Genomic DNA, 19,797 nt, shown 5'->3' on the forward strand with positions numbered 1-19,797 from the left:
TTTCTCTCAAAAATCGGACTCGGCCATGTTTTGGGCATTGTTAATACGCATCCTTTGAGCAAAAAATCAGAAAAAACTAATGATAAAATCTTGAGAAAATGCCAAAAAACCTGTTTTTCCGGCATATTTCCGGCATTTTCGGCCGGAAATTTTTTTTTTCCAAAATCGGGCTCCGTCACATTTTAGGTATTATCTTTTTATTTTTACGCGCGCAGCGCGTCTCCTTTGGTATAATGTGCGCGCGGTCGACTAAGTTCCTGTATATCGCTCAAACCACTCACGTTCAAAATTCAAGGTTCGTGTATGACTACATGACATCAATTTTCGTATCAATTTTTAAATCCTCAGATCACTCCGATCGCAAGTGAAGGATCCTAAGTGCTTTATATTTTAAATGATGAGATTGCTCAAAAATGCTCATCCGTTACCATTAGTTACGTAAAGATGACTGGTTGACCAATGACCGAAACAATTTCTGTTGAAATTTGTGGAATTTTCTCCTCCGAGCTATTTCCACAAGGACCATATTCTATGTTATAATTGAATATAGAATTTTGAGTATCAATGCAAAGAAGCTTGTATTCAAGTCAAATTTCTTCATACCCCATCAACAGTAGACAGCACCAAACAAACAGAAGATAGACAGGGCAGCACCAATCAATATTCATCAATCAACAGTACAAAGGGAAGTATAAAATTTTGTATAGATATTCATCTACAACATTGCCCCTTGATTTTCCAACTTGAGGGTTGTTGGCCTTAACTTACCTAGGCTAGCGCTAGCAACACCCAAAAGACCAGTATACTGTACAACTAACAAATAAAAGCAAAAAAGGGATTTATACAAAATATATTTTGAATATTTACCTGTAGCTGTAGTAACTGTATGTATCATCACTCTCAGTTATAAAACGCATACGTTGTATTTGAATTTATTAGCTACAGTAACAAAAAATTAATCAAAGTTTTTCAATATCCACCATCTCAAATATGAATTCTCGTGAACAACAGAGAAATTCACCATTTGCCCCTGAAAAACATGGGACAAAATATTTGTTTCTTTATTAATTCAGTTCTCCAAGCCCTCTTTTCTCTTGATGGTTTTCGTGAATACATTTTTAACAAGCTCGTAAAACGAAAATAAACTTGAAACTTGAAATTGAATATACATCACGCTCACAGCACAGGACATGACCAACGAAGAACGTTAACTTCTGAAAAAGTTAGCTAATCCCATTGAATATGGATGTAGACGATTGGAGATCACCACACCGCACATACACCAAAATTTTATTGCAAACTATAAACTTTTCCTTCACATGCGTTTAAATGTGGAAAACTTTTTGTCGTGAACTATTAACTTTTCCTTTGCATGCGTTTAAAATGGGGAACACTTTTGTCGTGAACTATGAACTTTTCCTTTGCATGCGTTTAAAATGGGGAAAACTTTTGTCGTAACTATTAACTTTTATTTTGCATGAGTTTAAAATGGGGAAAACTTTTGTCGTGAACTATGAACTTCTCCTTTGCATGCGTTTAAAATGGGAAACAGTTTTGTCGTGAACTATGAACTTTTCCTTTGCATGCGTTTAAAATGGGAAATCTTTTGTCGTAACTATTAACTTTTATTTTGCATTCGTTTTAAATGGGGAAAACTTTTGTCGTGAACTATGAACTTTCCTTTGCATGAGTTTAAAATGGGGAAAACTTTTGTCGTGAACTATGAACTTCTCCTTTGCATGCGTTTAAAATGGGAAACACTTTCGTCGTGAACTATGAACTTTTCCTTTGCATGCGTTTAAAATGGGGAAAACTTTTGTCGTAACTATTAACTTTTATTTTGCATTCGTTATAAATGGGGAAAACTTTTGTCGTGAACTATGAACTTTCCTTCACATGCGTTTAAAATGGGGAAAACTTTTGTCATGAATTTGGTGATTTCTTTCATCCGGCGTTTAAAACTTGGAAAACTTTTGTCGTGAATTATGACTTAGGCGTAGATCACAAATAAGTTGTGTTCGCGTCTTCCGACCGACTCACTTTCTATCTTAAAAATCCGACACTTTTCAGTCGGAAAGTGGGAAATCTATCGGATTTTTTACCAATAATTTTCAAAGCATTTTATACATTCATCGTTAGTCGCCGATTGGATCATCCAGTGTTAGTTCAAATAAGCTTTCTGTTTGGGCGAGGACGAATTCTGGACAATAAAACGGTCACGGTTTGACAGTATATTTACAGCTAGAAAGTAAACACAAAACTAGTTTAGAAACAAGTACATAAAGGCAAAACTAGCAAAACCTTGTACAAAATTACTGTTGACAAAATCACAAGAATACAGGTTAAATGTAGAAAATAGTCAAAATCTAAAAGGAAAGCAGAGAAGAAACTAAATTATGAAATACTTACAAAATTCATCACATAATATCTCTACGAAAGATATCTCGCCACAAACAAATGCACGATATGCAAAAGCCCAAAACGATTGAGAACTAAAGGCTTAAATTTAAAGGGCTTCTAAAAGTTAAGAACGATTTTCTCTGAGAACGATTTTCTCCTGACACACATCTTGTCACTATCACGATTTGATAAGAGTGCATACAGAAAAGGCGAGTGGAACAAGCTTATAAACGAGCTACAACGTAAAAAACTAATTAAAAAGAGTTTAGCAATACACAAAACGATAAACGATAAAAAAGTAATTCCCAACGCAACAAATTGCCAAAACACTCCCCGGCGGATGCAAGGCAGTTCAGTGATCAGGTGGACGGGTAAATACACAAGCCTTCGAAATGCCATTTATTTCATCAATGTTCGAAAAACTTTTAACGAATTCTTCCTTTAGGTCATATCCAAGCACTTCCGTTTCTTCGAGCTCCATCGCCATTTTCGAGCGCCCTTTAAGATGTTGATTTGCCCAAATTTGCCAAAACTTTGAAGTTGCCATCTTGCACATTTGGATGGTCTTCATCTTCTGTAAATTCTCTTGATGAGCTCGTACATCGGGCGCGAAATCTAATGGCTGAAACAAATCACTTTTAATCACTTTCGATTTCTTTTCTCTCTCGCGTAGATATACCAACTCACTTTCGATTTGTGAATTATTTGATGATTGAATTTCCTGAACATTAGATTTTTCGCTTGCTTCCATTTGGTCAAGTAGATTGAATCTTTCTTTGTCTTCCTCCAAAACAATTGATGGATATTCTTGATAAAATGCTTTCTCGACAACATCATAACTTTCCAAAGAAGACTCACATTTAAACGATAGCGACTTTGACTCAGCTTCTGCACAAATGGCCGCTATCTCGAACCGGTATCTTGCCTCTTTGAGGTACAAATCGACTTCAAATTTATGACCTAATATTGTTTTCTGTAAAACCAATAAACTAATGACCTTCTCAAACTCAGTTTTGTTATTTTCCGATCCATTAACCAAAATCAAGTGCCTTAAATTATTTACGATCTCTGTCAGTCTTTCTTGTACTTTTACGTTCCAGTCTTCAAGCAAGCTGTCATCAGAAATTCCTAATTCGATCAAATGTAGCTCATGATTAGCAAATTCTTTAAAACAATCACTCAGCTCTCTTCCGATATGAACAATTTCTTGAATAGAGTCTAAGGCAAAAATGAGTCGATCTAGTTGACCAAGACATTGTGACATAAACGGTAAATATTCCATAACGAAAATTAAAAAATTAAAATGTTACTGTTTGCACGACAACACAATAAAACGATTTTGAAAACCAATCCAACGATAGGATACGGTCCAATGCTTCAAATTCGGTTCGATTCTTGTCTCCGAATTTTCTGTAAATTTTGTTTGGGCGAGGACGAATTTTGGACAATAAAACGGTCACGGTTTGACAGTATATTTACAGCTAGAAAGTAAACACAAAACTAGTTTAGAAACAAGTACATAAAGGCAAAACTAGCAAAACCTTGTACAAAATTACTGTTGACAAAATCACAAGAATACAGGTTAAATGTAGAAAATAGTCAAAATCTAAAAGGAAAGCAGAGAAGAAACTAAATTATGAAATACTTACAAATTCATCACATAATATCTCTACGAAAGATATCTCGCCACAAACAAATGCACGATATGCAAAAGCCCAAAACGATTGAGTACTAAAGGCTTAAATTTAAAGGGCTTCTAAAAGTTAAGAACGATTTTCTCTGAGAACGATTTTCTCCTGACACACATCTTGTCACTATCACGATTTGATAAGAGTGCATACAGAAAAGGCGAGTGGAACAAGCTTGTAAACGAGCTACAACGTAAAAAACTAATTAAAAAGAGTTTAGCAATACACAAAACGATAAACGATAAAAAAGTAATTCCCAACGCAACAAATTGCCAAAACACTTTCCGTCCGTAATTTTTCAAAGATTGTTTGCGTTAAAAAGCGCTATGCGACTGTTTTTTGCAACAGTGATATGTAACAAAGATCATAATGCAGCTAGTGCGCTTGAAAATTCTTGCCGCGCGAACAAACCTATGTTCAGGGCGCATTTTTCCGATGATTCTAGTGCTGACCGACTGCCTAGGTTCAGAGCGCACTTTGCCGACGATTTTAGTGCCGACCAACTCACTTTTTGGGGCTGGAAATGACGCGAACACAACTTATATGTGATTGACGCCTTATGACCTTTCCTTCGCATGCATCTAAAATGTGGTTTACTGTAATACTTTTGTCATGAATTTTCCTTTTTTGCATTTTTTTGGAAGAATGAAATCGTTTCCCTGGTTTGAAAGTTTTTTTCTTTTTGGCATTAGGTGAGACCAAATTAATTGTTCTGCAGGCCTGACCGACCCTATTTTTTCAAAATAGAAAAGTAATAGTATTGAATTTGCAACTGAAGAAGTTGAAAATTTTAAAATGTATTTGTAAATTCATCTCAAAACTTAAATGAATTCAAAATATCACAATGAAAATGACACAAATATCATTCATCAATAAAGAGGAAAAAGTCTGGTGCTTTAAAATGTGACAAAGTTTTAGATCTTGACCTTCTGATCCTAGATTTTCAGAGATTTAGTTTTATTATATACTGACTTGCTGACCAGGTATGACCCATATTCTTCAGAAGGCCTTCCTGTATTTGTGGTCCCTTATTTAAAAGAATTATATTTTGGAAATAGAACTTTTCCTATTTACGATTTCATATTAAATAATTAAAAACTCAACATTAAAACATTAATTCACTAATGTATAATTAGTTAAAGTGGATTTTAAATATTATCATAAGTCTGCTTGAGTTTTTTATTCATTCAGACATGACATTGCGGATATAGCAAAAGGTCTGTACTAAACTTTTCTTCCTTTTTTCAGCATTTTTACACATGATAGTATTCCAAAAAATTCATCTCTCAGAAATTTTGATATTTTCTTTGGTTTATTGTAGAACTTTCTCCATTTTGTAAAGTAAAGGTGTAAGGTGAAGCATGACGCTACAGATCAAATCTGTGTTTTGACTGGACTCACCAACCTTTATGATTATAAGGGTACAGTCTGTTTATTGCGACAACTCTTTAAATTCAAGATCCTCTGAGAGTGTCTAGTGTTTTCATCTTACTTTAATATACGGCGTTTGTTTGTCATTCAATTTTTTTGTTTGCAACTTGCAAATCGAGGAGGTTCTGGGTCGCTTCGCAACTTAAATTCGTGACATTTACGGCTTGTTTTTTTTGTCACTCTCACATGTCTTTGCTATGCAAACAGAGTAGAGGAACGTACTTAAGCGTTCTGGAGCGCGCGTAACCCCTTTTTCTAAACATTGATTGCATCAGTGTGCAAAATTTCATAAAAAAATATAAAGTACAGCTCGAGAAAATCAAGAAATACCGTTTTTTTTTTTTCCGGCGAAAATGGGCTGCACCGGCGATTTTTAGAAAGTTCCGCCGGCTTCAAAACTCAGTTCTATTGACGATTGAACCATGCTTCATGGTGGGCATTGCTATTAATAATGTTTTTGTGTGAAAAAACAACGAAATATAAGGAAAAAGTCCGATGAAAATCTGCAAAAAATGGCGATTTCCGGCATATTTCCGGCATTTTCGACCGGAAAAATTTTTTTCTCAAAAGTCGGACTCGGCCAAGTTTTGGGCATTGCTAATACGCATCTTTGTGCAAAAAATCAGAAAAAACTAATGATGAAATCTTGAGAAAATGCCAAAAAACCGGTTTTTCCGGCATATTTCCGGCATTTTCGGCCGGAAATAAATTTTTTTCGAAAATCGGGCTCCGTCACATTTTGGGCATTACCATTTTGCATCATGGTGCCAAAAATCAAAAAAAACTAATGAGCCAATCCTGAGAAAAGCTGGTAACAGACGGACGGACGAACAGACGAACAGACGGACATCGGTTAATTTATAGGACCTCTACCCCACCGGGGTAGGTCCAAAAAGAATTTTTTCAAGGGTATTTTAACGAATTTTGCCAATTTCCAGGGGTTATCCACACATTTTCAATAATTTCTTTTTGACTTGAAAAGGTCTGTCCACCCCATTAATCATTCAAAATAATTGCCAAATTTGCTATTCACTTATAACTTTTGAGCTGTGTTCGAAAACTTTTTCTTAATGTGACTCGTTAATCTTAAGTAATCTTATTTTTTTCGCTTGTGTTTTAATTCATTTATTTCGGATAAATCAAATTCATGAACTAAAAAAGATATATTATTTCAAAAACATTTTATTATTATATTTATAAGCATGTAAGAATGTAAATGTGGACAGTAGAGTAGTGGTGCTTTGGAAAAGACTTACAGTGAAGAGTTCAAAAAGAAAAAGTAAAATTTAATGAGAGACGTTATCTATGTACGGTTTGTTTCCATCCTTCCTTAAAAACGATTTTCCAAATCTAATTCAGGGAGAATGCAACAGAAGTCAACATTAGCGTTGTACGACCATTTCCCCAGTTTCTTATCCTTTTCTGATCATAGTTTTGATGGAGGAAGCATATCGTCAAACGAAGCTGTCTCATTTTGCATGGTAGCCTGTGCCGCTTTCAACATATCTTGTGTCTGAAGCAAACCCCATGTTCCACGATGCCTGTAAGAAACGGAAAAAGTTAAAACATACAGGCAGTCAAATCCTAAACTAAACATGGTTACTGTTGGATGATATTGGAGAACGGCTAGAACTGAGTACGTATCTTGCGTAGAATTCAAAACCACTTATTTCCCATCTAGCTCGCGCGGTCCGTGCGGTTTTAACACAAACGCTAAATAGAAAGTAACATTTATTTCCAGATTTCAAAAAAACGTACAACGTGGAAATAAAGAAAGCGCTATATTCAAATCTGTCATCTAAAATCCGGCCGAATTTTGTCTGGGAAAGGAATCAGGATTCGCTTTTAGCCATCCGCTTTACTCCATTGATAGAGGCTCGTCGATGTAAATCTTTCGCTATTTGAACGGGCAAATATTTAGCATTGCACCGTGAGACATAAAATGTGATGAAAATGATGAAATGAATACTTACAATGTAATCCAGACCTTCATCGACTCCATGATCACGGGCGTAGTTCAACTGTAATTTGGTTGTTTGGACGGCGATAGGGGATTTGGAAGCAATTTGTTTGGCCAGACGAAAAGCACTCTTCATCATCTCTTCCTTGTCCTTGAAAACACGTCTTAAAGAAAGGAAGGCCAAACGAAGATTAAAAGAAAACCAAGGCTCTTTCCAAGGGTTGAAAGAAGAATTATAGTAATGATACAAAGAGTATACCCGACAAATCCGTTCCTTTGCGCTTCATCTGCATACATTGGACGTGCTGTGTACGCTAATTCACGAATTAAACTGAAGAAAAAAAAAGAAAATCAAAAATTTTAACAGTTAAGAACATATTGTGTACTTTTTTCGGGCTTGACAAGTATTTGAAAAAAAGATGAGACAACAGGTACCTGTGGCTTCCCATGAGCTTTGGCATGCGCTGTAAGGTACCGATATCTGCAGCCAATGCAAGATCAACTTCCTAAAAGAAAGGATGATATTCAGTTTAACGCTACGTCTACGCTTTAAAAAATTTGAGGGGGAGATATTCAATGACAAAAAGATTATAATAAAAACCTTGATTTGAAACCAAGCATCATCAGTGGACATCCGAATATCACAAGCACAAATCATATCCACACCACCACCCACACAAGCTGAATGGACAGCCGCTATGACGGGCTGTGGACATTTTTCGATCACTGTCAACGAATCTTGAATCTCTTTAATCATCTTTCGCATGCTAAAGGCTTTTCGACCGACGTCTCCATCAGGAGTGGGCATCAAGCTACTGGCAAAACTCATCACATCCAAACCTATATAAAATGAACAAATGAATAAATGAAACAGAAAAACCATCAGATGTGTAAACAAAAATCAAAATTAATCTTGACACAACTGTATCTAAACCTTTCTAAACCTGTCTATTTCAAGTTTAACTACAGTTTTATATAAATGATGATATTTGACTAAAAAGAGTTTGAGGTGAAGGACAAAAGAATCAGAAAAAAACTGTCGAAGAATTAACTTTTTCTCATAAAAACAGGAAAAACAATCGAATCTTTGCAGAAAGCATTTTATTGGCTACTAAATCATTCCAAGGACCATAAATAGCCGAAAGAACAAGGGCCGCCCTGTTTAGTGGCAGTTATCTTCAGAGAAACAACAAGGTCATTAGAATTAGAAAATATAATATAAGCCCTTTTCTCAGTTTTTTTTTTCTTTTTGGCAAAGAAGAGTGATCAAAAAGTTTTATGCTTAGTTTTCTTAGCTTCTAAGCAAAATTCACCAATATGAGGCGGTTAAATTTGGATTTGCATCTCCACCACCAGGGCTCTTGAAACTCACTTACCAGCTGTGAAGAGCTTTCCGCTTCCTGACAACACAACAACTCTTGCGTGTGGATCATCTGCAATATGAGTGAAACATTTTGTCATATCTCTGAAGTAAACAAATTATTAAAACATATTTGAATAGTGGTTAAATCTTCGACAGGACGTTCATTTGCTCTAGCATTATAATGTCAATGTATCTAATGAATGAGTTTAATGGAGAAAGCAATACAATAAACGTTAAATATTCCCAATATAGAGAAAATATTTCAATAAACTGACTTGAAAAATTGTTGGTTCATGGCGTTCCTTTTGTTGGGTCGATTCATCTCCACGTGCAAAACATTTTCTGCTGGCTTAACCACATTCAAAGTCTCAAATTGATAATCGCCACTCATACTTCTGACTGTAGAATAGAGCGGAAAAAGAGGTTAGATATCATTCAATCTTTATTGACACATGATTTGACCCTTTATACAAATTTGTTGAAGCCTTTTGAAGTCCTGGGAATATGGGCTATTAATATTATAAAACTAGTGATATTTGGTTCAAGTTTCATGTGGTAGATTTGGCCGTTTTTGGTTAAATCCCCCCAAAATATTAAAATGTGTTAACTTCCATATAATTATTGCAGTATCTATTGAGTAGAATGTCCAATTACATCAACTAAACATATTAAGTTTATTTTTACACAATAAAGAAGAGATGAAAATCAAACCTGAGAAACCAATGACTTTCCTGGGTTGTTGCGTTATCAACCTTTTAAGTGAGTTTTTGAACATTATTTATATCTAAAATGAAGACGAATACTTAAAATGTTAGATTTTTTAATGAAAAACAACTTATCCTCAGCCAGTACAAACAAGGTGATTTTTTTCTAGGCAACAGCTGTCTGACACCATCTTTTAAAGAATTACAGTTATTCACTGTTGTTATTGTCTAAACGACTATCAAACTTGATCCAAGACATCTGATGTGCTATCAAACAGGTAAACAAGCTTAGGAAAGACCACATATTTAAAAAAAATTTCAGATTTACGAGCATGTAAATTGGAATTATGTTTGAAAACGAGAAATATTTTAGCAATGAACGAATAATAAACCATTTATTTGGACGCAGTCTCATCAAATATGAAAAATATTGGATTCGACTTTGTCCACTTTGTCCAATAACTGCTTAATATTAATAGCCGTAGTCTGTATGTCTGTTTTCTGTATGTCACTTTCGTTTTCGCAAGCAATATTTTGGTTCACGGTAACTTTGTTTTGATTGATAGATCGGATAGAGCTTGGTTTAGACTTTATTCAGCCGTTGTTTTGAAATTTAAGGCCCAGCTACATTTAGTAATTTTAATTAAATAAAACTGCTACTTTCTCTTCATACTTCTATTTTTTGATAAATATCTAAGCATAACAAGTAAAAAAGCAGCTTTGTATTGAAAATATTGGCTTGTAAAGAAATCCAAGCTATAATTATCGATTGTATTGAATGGGAGAGTTTGGTTCAATAGACCAATGTGATGCCCTAAATGACTACTAGATAGATAGACCTTTCTTCTAATATAACCAGCCAGTGTTAATCGAACTTATCAAACTAATCAAACTTTGAATCAACTGAACACTAATCTTAAATGCAATTGAAAGATTGTGATCCAATAGACCCTTTGTATGGTGTCATCAAAGCGTGCATCCCTCCCTAGAATAGTGGGGGGGGTTTGGTGTTTTGGTTTGAAAATTTCCAGCTGGGATTTTGAAATTTTTAGGTTTTAGAGGTTGGAGAAACAAATTAACGTGGGGATTTAATTTCTTTAGTTGGGACTTTTGGTGTATTCCTTTTAAATGGCCCCCATGGCCCCCTTGAATAAACGCTCCTCCCTAAAGGAAAAAATAATATTCAACAAACGCCCCTTTGAATAAACGCCTTCCCTTTAGGAGGGGCGTTCACTTGAAACAAGTAGCTGCAAGGAATTATATGGAGGAAAACTTCAATATGAGTTAATAATTGTACTATTACCTTGAAAACGGCCCTGGCCGAAACATGTTGGAAATTTCTAGCATCTAATGGTATTTTTGTCTCGATCCTCCGTCCGATATATAATTGTACTATTTCAGTATATACTCTAAACTCATTTTTACCCATTTTGACATTACTAAAATGATATATTTTAACTGAAAGACAATGAAAAGGCAAAACAAGCTTCTCATTCACTTTATCAAAGTGACCTTTATTGATTATTTATCAAACGCCCCCTCAAATGAACGCCACTCCTAAACCGGAAACTATGTTTCTTTCTATATTTCTCAGCAAAGAAATATCTTTTTCTATCAGTGATTCTGACTTTTCTATATCAGTGATTCTGACCTTCCCATTTATTGCTTTCTCTATAGAAATGTGTAGGGATTGGAAGAGAGATGTCGACATTGAGCCAACTTATGGTATTATCATTTCATGTTTACCTACTGCCTTAAGGTCTATTTGAGGCCAGTTTTTTATCCAGACTCTCCAACTTGATACGATGGATGAATTTGTCCAGTTATGACTAATTGATAACCAATCAATAGTCGTTTAGCATGATGCAAAGGTCTTTTGAATAATCCAACATAATTTTTTTAAATGATACTGCCATATAAATATAATTAAGATTTGTCTTTCACAACATAGCTGTTACCTGGGACCTGGGCTAAGATAATTTATCCCCTTTGTATTGGCTGAGGGAAAGTAATGAATGGTGGCCTCTGCCAATAAAAACATGATAAATTATCTTGTCTCTAGGTAACAACTGTGGAGTAATTAGTTATTCAAAAGACCGTCACGTTTGCCAAAACAACTATTGATATCATTTTTTTTAAATGCAGTAGAAGAAATTGGCCGCATCACGATGGAGTGCATGATGTCACCCATGTGGCAGATTACACGTCCTCCTAATTTATTTATCATACTGGGGCGGTGGGTGTTTTGGCAATGGGTGCTCTCTAATTCTCCAATTGAGGTCAGCTATTTTGAAGGGGAAAAAAGTTAAAAAGGGCGTGAATGAAATTTCATTTTGTCATGGTTTCCATACACTCATAAAAAAATTGCGTTCACATCTTTTTTTAATAACGTTTTTGCGTAGACGATATAGCAAATATAGTAAGTATAAGCAGACTGTGTCTTTAATTGGCTCTTTTTGGCTGTTTTCTTTGTTACAACTTTAATTAAGAGGCATTTTTTCAAGTCTGCAACTAAGATCACATAAGTTTTTTATTAATTTTCTTGGAGTACCCAATTAGTGCTTTCAAATAAACCAAAAAAACCCATGTTACCTTAAACGCAAATTCCATGGCTGCTTAAAAAAACGCTCCAAAACCCATTTTCAGCCATCTTTCAGCCCAGGACTTTTTTTGGGCCAAATTTCTTTGAGGAAATGTGTTAAGCAGCTTTATGACAGCAAATTTGAGCAATTTTTTAAGAAAGATTTAAAGTAGACTGGGCTCTAGCAGCCCTGAAAGGCAGCTCCAAACTCAAAACGTAGCAAATCCGGCTCAAATTTTTCAGAGTTGCGCCTAATTTGGAGCAAAACCAAAAATTGGATCTGATAGCCTAGACTATGCATTGAAGCAATAATAATAATGACAAAAAATATTTCAAAAAAAATTTGACACAAATCTATATTTGTTTATTTTACTGAGTTATTTGTACTAGTAATAACATGGTTTCAGAGGGTGATTTGGGATTAATAACCCCGAGGTTCATTGAAAACATTTCAAAATAGCCCGAACGTAGTGGGGACTATTTTGAAGTGTTTTCAATGAAACGATGGGTTATTAATCCAAAATCATCCGAGAATACCATGTTATTCTGTGTTAATTATATATGGTCAAAAAAAGAATTGAAGAACACTCAATCGCTATTCTTTTCGAAACTTATAAAAACATTTATATATATTTAACATATATTATATATCCATCATATATGTCTGATTGAACCACCTTTTTCTATTTTGCAACGAGCATTTTGCTTTTCAAGATAAGGATGTTCAAAAATTTAAAACGTTTGATGTGAATTGATATCATACCTTTATCATCCTGCAACTCTGTTCACCATTTTAAATGAGTTAACAATGACCCAAAAGGGTGCCCTCATCAAGGAAGAACATTGCGCTGAATACTAAGAGGGCTCGACAACCTATTTTCCCTTCCTATCTTTCACTTTACATTGTTTCTTTTGGCTTTCAGAGACTCAGTTTCTCATTTCTGACTTAGATTATATATGTCAAGCATATATGTCGATCATTTGTCAATCAATTTCACCCAAACTTATTATGGCACCAACAGGGCTCGAAATAACGATATTTAGGTGGTCGGACATGTCCGATTGATTTTTAAGTGGGGTCGGACATTCGTCTTTCAACTAAAAAGCAAAAGGTTTCTGTGCGTAGCTAGTACAATGAATCATCTCAGACATTATTGAATTTAATTAATTAATTTTAAGCCTCCATCTCCAAAAATCATGATCGTGATCATATAAATACTCAAGAATGAAATACTAAATTTCCTAATAAGGAAAATCAAAACAAACAATCGCGATTTATTTGAGTGAAAAGGAAAAAAGCAGGTGCCTTATTTTGTTTTTGTGAGCTTACATAAGAATAAACCGAAAGTGTGTGGAGCCACTTCAATTTTTTTCTTTCTAAACAATTTTCTTTTAAAAGGTGTTACCTATTAAATGGTAATTCAGTTTGAGTCTGCTAAATTACGTGGGTTACGTGCGTATCGTGGGTCCGTGCCCTTGTGAGTGTTCGTGGGTTAAAATGTCTCGTGGGTTCGTGGGTCAAAATATCTCGTGGGTTCGTGGGTTTGTGGGTCCAAAAAAAATCACGTGGGTTGAAATTGCTTGTGGGTTCGTGGGTTCTTGGGTCAAAATTGCTTGTGGGTCCAAATTTTCCCGTGGGTCCGACAAAAAAGAACAATACTTTCAATTTTCTTACCTTGTGACGCCACCCTAAAACCCTAAAACACTTAATAATGATTCAATTATTTCTTTTGTCAATTTCTTTGCGATTCGCGTGTTTCGATATTTGAAACCCTTGCGCAATTTTTACCGTCCGAAGGACCGTATTTCAGCTAAGTTGATAAAGAAGAATTGTTAATGTTATAACCAATAGACATGAATTTTTATAAATACCCAGGAAATGTTTTTATTTTAATAATTATAATGTGAGACCATTCTTTTAAAAATATCTTGTATTTAAATTGTGTGGTAGGAGGAACATGGTAAACCTTAAAGGGAAATAAATATAAGATTCCTCATAGTGACGTTAATTGGGCTATATATATACATCGTTTCTTAAGATCAGCGGTAGAATATTGATATTAAAATCAGATCAGCTGGAGATGTTTCTTGACATTTTCCATTTCGCTCTTTCTTCTCATAAAAACTATTGAGTTAATTATAGGGTGAGAAGAACGAACAACAATGAGGAACTTTTTCAATTTTAAACTTTTACAATTTTTGCTTTACTATAGGTCGTAGATAGCGTTTTCGACTACTCTAAAAAATACCCGATGACCCATATGAATTTTTATTTTTATTTTTGGAAAATTATCAGAATTTTTGAACCCACAAGAAACTTTGGACCCACGAACCCACGAACCCACAAACCCACGAACCCACGAGTAATTTCAACCCACGTGATATTTTTTTGGACCCACAAACCCACGGACCCACGAGATATTTTGACCCACGAACCCACGAACCCACGAACCCACGACACGCATGTAACCCACGTAATTTAGCAGACTCTTCAGTTTTGTGTTTACCAATTTTTTTCATCTTACCGCATTTTTCTATTAACAATTATGAGTCATCTTTACTTAAATGAAAATACACCTGACAGACTGCAATTACTTCCAAATCCATATACTTCAAGTTTAATACAAGCTTCTGATAGAATTTCACATTGATACCCTACCATCGCCCCTAAAAGGGCTGATACGCAGCCCTACGTTTAGTCACTAGGTACGAGTGCCCCTAAGAGGGCCTTCAACCCAGCCCAGGCACGTCCATCCCTTATAAATTAATATAATTATGAATCCCAATATTTGAATTGGCTTGATGTCCAATCCATCGATTGGATGTTATTGGTTAGTGATTGATTACAAAAAGTTATCAACTGTATCGATAGTGTAACGAAAAATAAGTGAACAAACTTACAGCTTTAGTTCTTACTGGTTCTTGAGACAGTGCGATGCATGTATCTTTCTCTTTGAAGAATTATTTTTAAAACTTTTTGGTTTTTCCAAAGTCCAAAGTTCGCAAAATCGAAAATGAAAGTGTACTCATTCTTTCCTGTACATAGTGATTGGGGCAACGGCGATATCCGAGCAGGTCCTGATTACTGTATGTATAACCAGTCAAAAACTCCTTCAAATTAGCATATCATAGGCTGAATAGCCTATCATATGCTATTTAGACTATTTCATATAGGCTATTTAGCCGAAAATCGATAAAAACCTTGATTTCTGACGAAATATAAATAGTCGCGTCTTCTCTAAGGAATGGGTAAGGAATACATGGTTTCTCATTGTCAGAGAAATGCTCAGAACAAATTTTGACTTTTTGGATCAATTTTGGTTTAGGAAATATTACACTTTTTGGTACTGCACATGCGTGTGCATGCGCAGGGTAAGAAAATCGGGCTTTTTGTCAATCCAGCAGAACTTCATTATCAGAAAATTAGCCTATAATCGGTTAGTTAGCCGATGGATAGTAAATTTATTCATATTTCTGTTTCCAAAATTGAATGTTATATCAGTCTAAGTGAAAAATATTTTTTTGGCTTTGGGCAATGAAGTTAGCCTATCATAGGCTAATTTGAAGGTGTTCTTGACTGATAACTGTCCAGTTAACATCTCCGTTTTATTTTACTTTAGTAGAGGTCAGTGCCCGGGGGGTGGTACTTAGGCAAAATGGGCGCCGGTATGTGCGAAGTCATAAGGGTCCCTTTTTCACACTCTCGAAAGACCCTCTAAGGGTCACAAAACCATTGAAAAGCAATTGTTTCTGGAAAATTTTTACTAAAAAAGTTCCAAAATTGAAAAATTGAAGGATCATACAGTGGAACCTCTAATTAGCGAACACCATTGACCATTCCGACACCATTAGGGAATTGGATTATTGTCCGCTAATTAGAGGTGTCCGCCTTTTGGAGGGGTTTGAGTTTCAGGCTCAAATTTCGAAATTAAACCGTACTAGGGGGTCACAAAATGAAATTATGGTTTTAGGCATTTCCCTAAGGACATAGGAACATGAAAAGACTCGAGAAAAATACTAAAAATAACAAAGTCAACTTCAGGGTTGGGAAAGAGCTTGAAGAGCTGTAAGAGCTATAATCGTTACTTCCATTATCTAAAAAAATGCTTGATTGTTTTTTGTTTTTGTGTTGTTAATTCTAACAACCTCAAGTCTGATTTTAGCGAAGATAGAGAAGACCTTTCGTCATTATTAAGTTCTTTCAAGTTAATCAGGTTGTCAATGAAAATTAAGGCTGCGTGTGGTGTGATTTCCTCTGGGTCAATTTCTTGAACCTCATCTTCACTTTCCAGTTCAGATTTTGGGTTTTCTTCATTTTCAGATTCTTTACAGTATTCAAATACTCGCCAACACATTTACTCACGGAGCTTACTTTCCAGTCAACTTCATCGGAATTTATGTCAACTCCTGGGTAAAGGAAAAACTGAATCTTTGTAAACAAAATTTGGAAGAAAAAAAACAAAAAAGGCTTGAAATAAATAGTTTAAAATCACTTATTTGTATTTATGGTAGCCGAAATGCACAAAAATATCGCAAAGCTAGGTTTGCGCTTCGTAAATGCTTTAAAATCTATATTTACGCCCAGTAAAACCTGGGTTTTATGCTTTAAACTTAGGTTTACACCCCGTAAACTTGGGTTTATGCTTTAAAACCTAGGTTAGGCCCCGTAAACCTAGGTTTATACTTTAAAACTTGGGTTTGCGCTTTTTAAACCTAGGTTTGTGGTTTAACTACGTGAGTTGTTTTGAACAATAGCATATATTCCTCTAACATCAACTCATACTAGTCATAAGAACGAAGAAGAGACTGGATGGTATGATCTGGTGGTCCTTTTGCGGGAGGCTAGGAACCTTTAGTTTTGTACTATTTGTTCGTGTTACCTATTATATCGTGTTACCATAGATAAAAAAGACTGGATGCGAAAGCATCCACCGGAGGGGGCCTTAAAATATCTGTTCTGAAGCACATTCCAGCTGGATGTGGCGCGCGGGCTGTTCTTAGCAAACTAAAGAAAAAAGTCTGCTCGAAAATTATGATTTGTTCTACTGAAGATTGGGACCAGCTGAAAAAATATGATCTGTTCTACTGAAGATTTGGACCAGCTGGAAAAATATAATCTGTACTTATGAAAAAATAGTTTCCAAAAAATAAGGTGTCTAAGAATTTCCTATCTGTTCTGAGGAAATTTCAAAAAAGTCTTTGAGATCTTTTCTTTTCCTTTTAAATGTGGTGTGGTTGCCTGGAGTGGCATCTGTTCTAAGGCATTTTGCAGTAGTGTAGATCAATGAAGTATAAGCCCGAAGTGCTAGAAGTCAATCTCTTTGGTAGGATTTGAAGCCAACAAATCCTACCAAAGTTGGGCGGCCTTGAGCGACCCGCCTGGTTTTTACACAAATGACAGATTGAAACTAAAATTTACCGCTTAATTTTGAAAAATATATCACTCGAAAACAAAGGAATTGCTAGATTCAATCCGTCATCAAAAATACGGCGCATATTTTAAGGCTTCAATTTTTCTTGCCTGAGAAAGGTTAGAGATTGACCTCTAGCCCTTCGGGCTTGAAACTCAATGGTGTAGATACCGATTGCATTGCTACCGACAGTCAAGAACACCTTCAAATTAGCCTATCATAGGCTGATTAGCCTATCATAGGCTATTTAGACTATTTCATATAGGCTATTTAGCCGAAAATCGATAAAAACCTTGATTTCCGACGAAATATAAATAGTCGCGTCTATTTTTCACCATTACTTCATTGTCTAAAGCCAAAAGAATCCTTTTCACTTAAACTGATATAACATTCAATTTTGGAAACATAATTATGAATAAATTTATTATCCATCGGCTAACTAACCGATTATAGGCTAATTTTCTGATAATGAAGTGCCGTGTACAAAAACACATGTTTGTTAAAAAAAATTTTTTTACCCTGCGCATGCACACGCATGCACAGTACCAAAAAGTGGAATATTTCCTAAACCAAAATTGACCCAAAGTCAAAATTTGTCATGAACATTTCTCTGACAATGAGAAACCATGTATTCCATAGAGAAGACGAATTGAAAAAAAAGAATATACATTTTAAGGAAAACTTTTAAAAGTTGTACCCATAAAACTTACTTTTCTTTCCTACAAAGGTTTTGCCCTAAAGAAGAGGGTACTTGGGCCTCAGTTAGCAGGCTTATGCTCATCCTCTAGCGAAAAGAGTTCCTTATAGGAAGTATATATTTAGAGGTCTGCGAACCAGAGCATCCCCCCAGAGGCTGGCGTGAATGAGCCTTTTTTTTTTCGTGAATACGTGAGTTTTTTTGGCGCGTGAATTCGTGAATTGATTCGATTTCTAAACGATGACATGTGCCGCCACGATCGGCACAAACCATGGTTGCACTCTAAATTGAGGCAGGGTATTCTTCGAGTTCAGAAAGTGCTAGTTGCTGCTTTCGAGTTAAGAAGTTGGCAAGTTGTTATGAAATTTACGGCAACCGAAAATTTCGAAATTAAATTAATGTAGCTCAAAAGTACAAATTTCAAATTAGCAAGTACCAGCCAGTAGTAACTTCCCAACTCGAAAGTAGCAACTAGCAACTTCTCGACTATAGAATTGTTCCCTAACTCCAATAAATCTAAATTGGAAATTAGATCGTTCGTCTGATATACTAGGCTAATGACAGTTGAAAACGAATTTTCAACAGGGTATCCCTTACTCCTTATTTCATCAACAATTTTTGCAGTTGAAATACCTTTCCTCACGAAATAGGCCCAAAATGAAATGTAAAAGTTTTCGGTGACGGTATTTGGAGTTACTTGTGTCCGGTATTCCAGTATTTCGGGAAAAAATTGCCGGTATTTCGGTATTCAGTACCCCTTGAACCCCCCTCACCAAAAAAAAAGTTAGTGGTACTTAGGCAAAAAGGGTTAAGGAGAATAAGCCGCTGGTCAGGTACCTTTTTCAACTCGATAAGTCCCAGATAGGGTCGTAAAAACGCAAAAACAACAAAATAGAAAAATCAGTTCCTCGTAGCGTATCTTTTAGTCTGAATCGCAGACCTCTATATAGCATAAGAAACTTTTTTCGCTAGAGGATGAGCAGAGAAGCCTAAGTATCTTAGTTTGAGGGAACTTGGAAAAATATAGAAAATTAAAAAAAAAATTCGGAATTTTTGTCCCATTTAGAGTCACGTAGGGTCCATTTTTCGAATTTTAACGGAACACCCCGGGTAGGGTACTACCACCCCCTGGGACATGCCATGGGTCGGACTATATGACTGCCCCCTGGCCTATTTTGTTCTCGCAAAGAAGTTATTAAATATCAAAATCCAAATTGGAAAACACTTTTTAAAAATCCATCTGGAGGGAACACTTTGTCATTTCAATGCCAACTTTTTTGGTGTAAATACTTTATCTAAATGATTCATAACAACACAGACTTTCCTCTAAAAGTTTTCACAGTGTCAAATGGATGTATCCATGGACCTTAAAAAAAATTGATGACAAATACACTAGACATGCGGTATGGAAAGGGCTGATGGGGCTATACTTTTTATGAAGAAATAATTCTGCTTCTTAGAGTAACGTGTATCTGTCACAACCTTACAAGGAGAGACATCTAACTGCCCTAAAGAACGGACTTTGTAGGCGAAAGAGCATCGATAGTGGGAAAGGGCGAGGA

General features: G+C 35.5%; 1 protein-coding gene across 1 annotated transcript; it reads right to left on the bottom strand.

Moving 5' to 3' along the window:
* Nucleotides 1-6,824: 6,824 nt before the first annotated feature.
* Nucleotides 6,825-9,632, bottom strand: LOC136801904 (delta(3,5)-Delta(2,4)-dienoyl-CoA isomerase, mitochondrial-like). Its single transcript, XM_067058584.1, is given in 9 exon segments — nucleotides 6,825-7,044; nucleotides 7,046-7,060; nucleotides 7,493-7,643; nucleotides 7,739-7,810; nucleotides 7,915-7,985; nucleotides 8,081-8,319; nucleotides 8,856-8,944; nucleotides 9,118-9,241; nucleotides 9,554-9,632. Coding segments are annotated over 9 exon segments (924 nt in total). The 5' UTR covers nucleotides 9,618-9,632; the 3' UTR covers nucleotides 6,825-6,945.
* Nucleotides 9,633-19,797: the final 10,165 nt, after the last annotated feature.

The sequence above is a fragment of the Clytia hemisphaerica genome, unplaced genomic scaffold, assembly GCF_902728285.1.
Source record: "Clytia hemisphaerica strain Z4C2 unplaced genomic scaffold, Clytia hemisphaerica genome assembly, whole genome shotgun sequence".
Taxonomy (NCBI): domain Eukaryota; kingdom Metazoa; phylum Cnidaria; class Hydrozoa; order Leptothecata; family Clytiidae; genus Clytia; species Clytia hemisphaerica.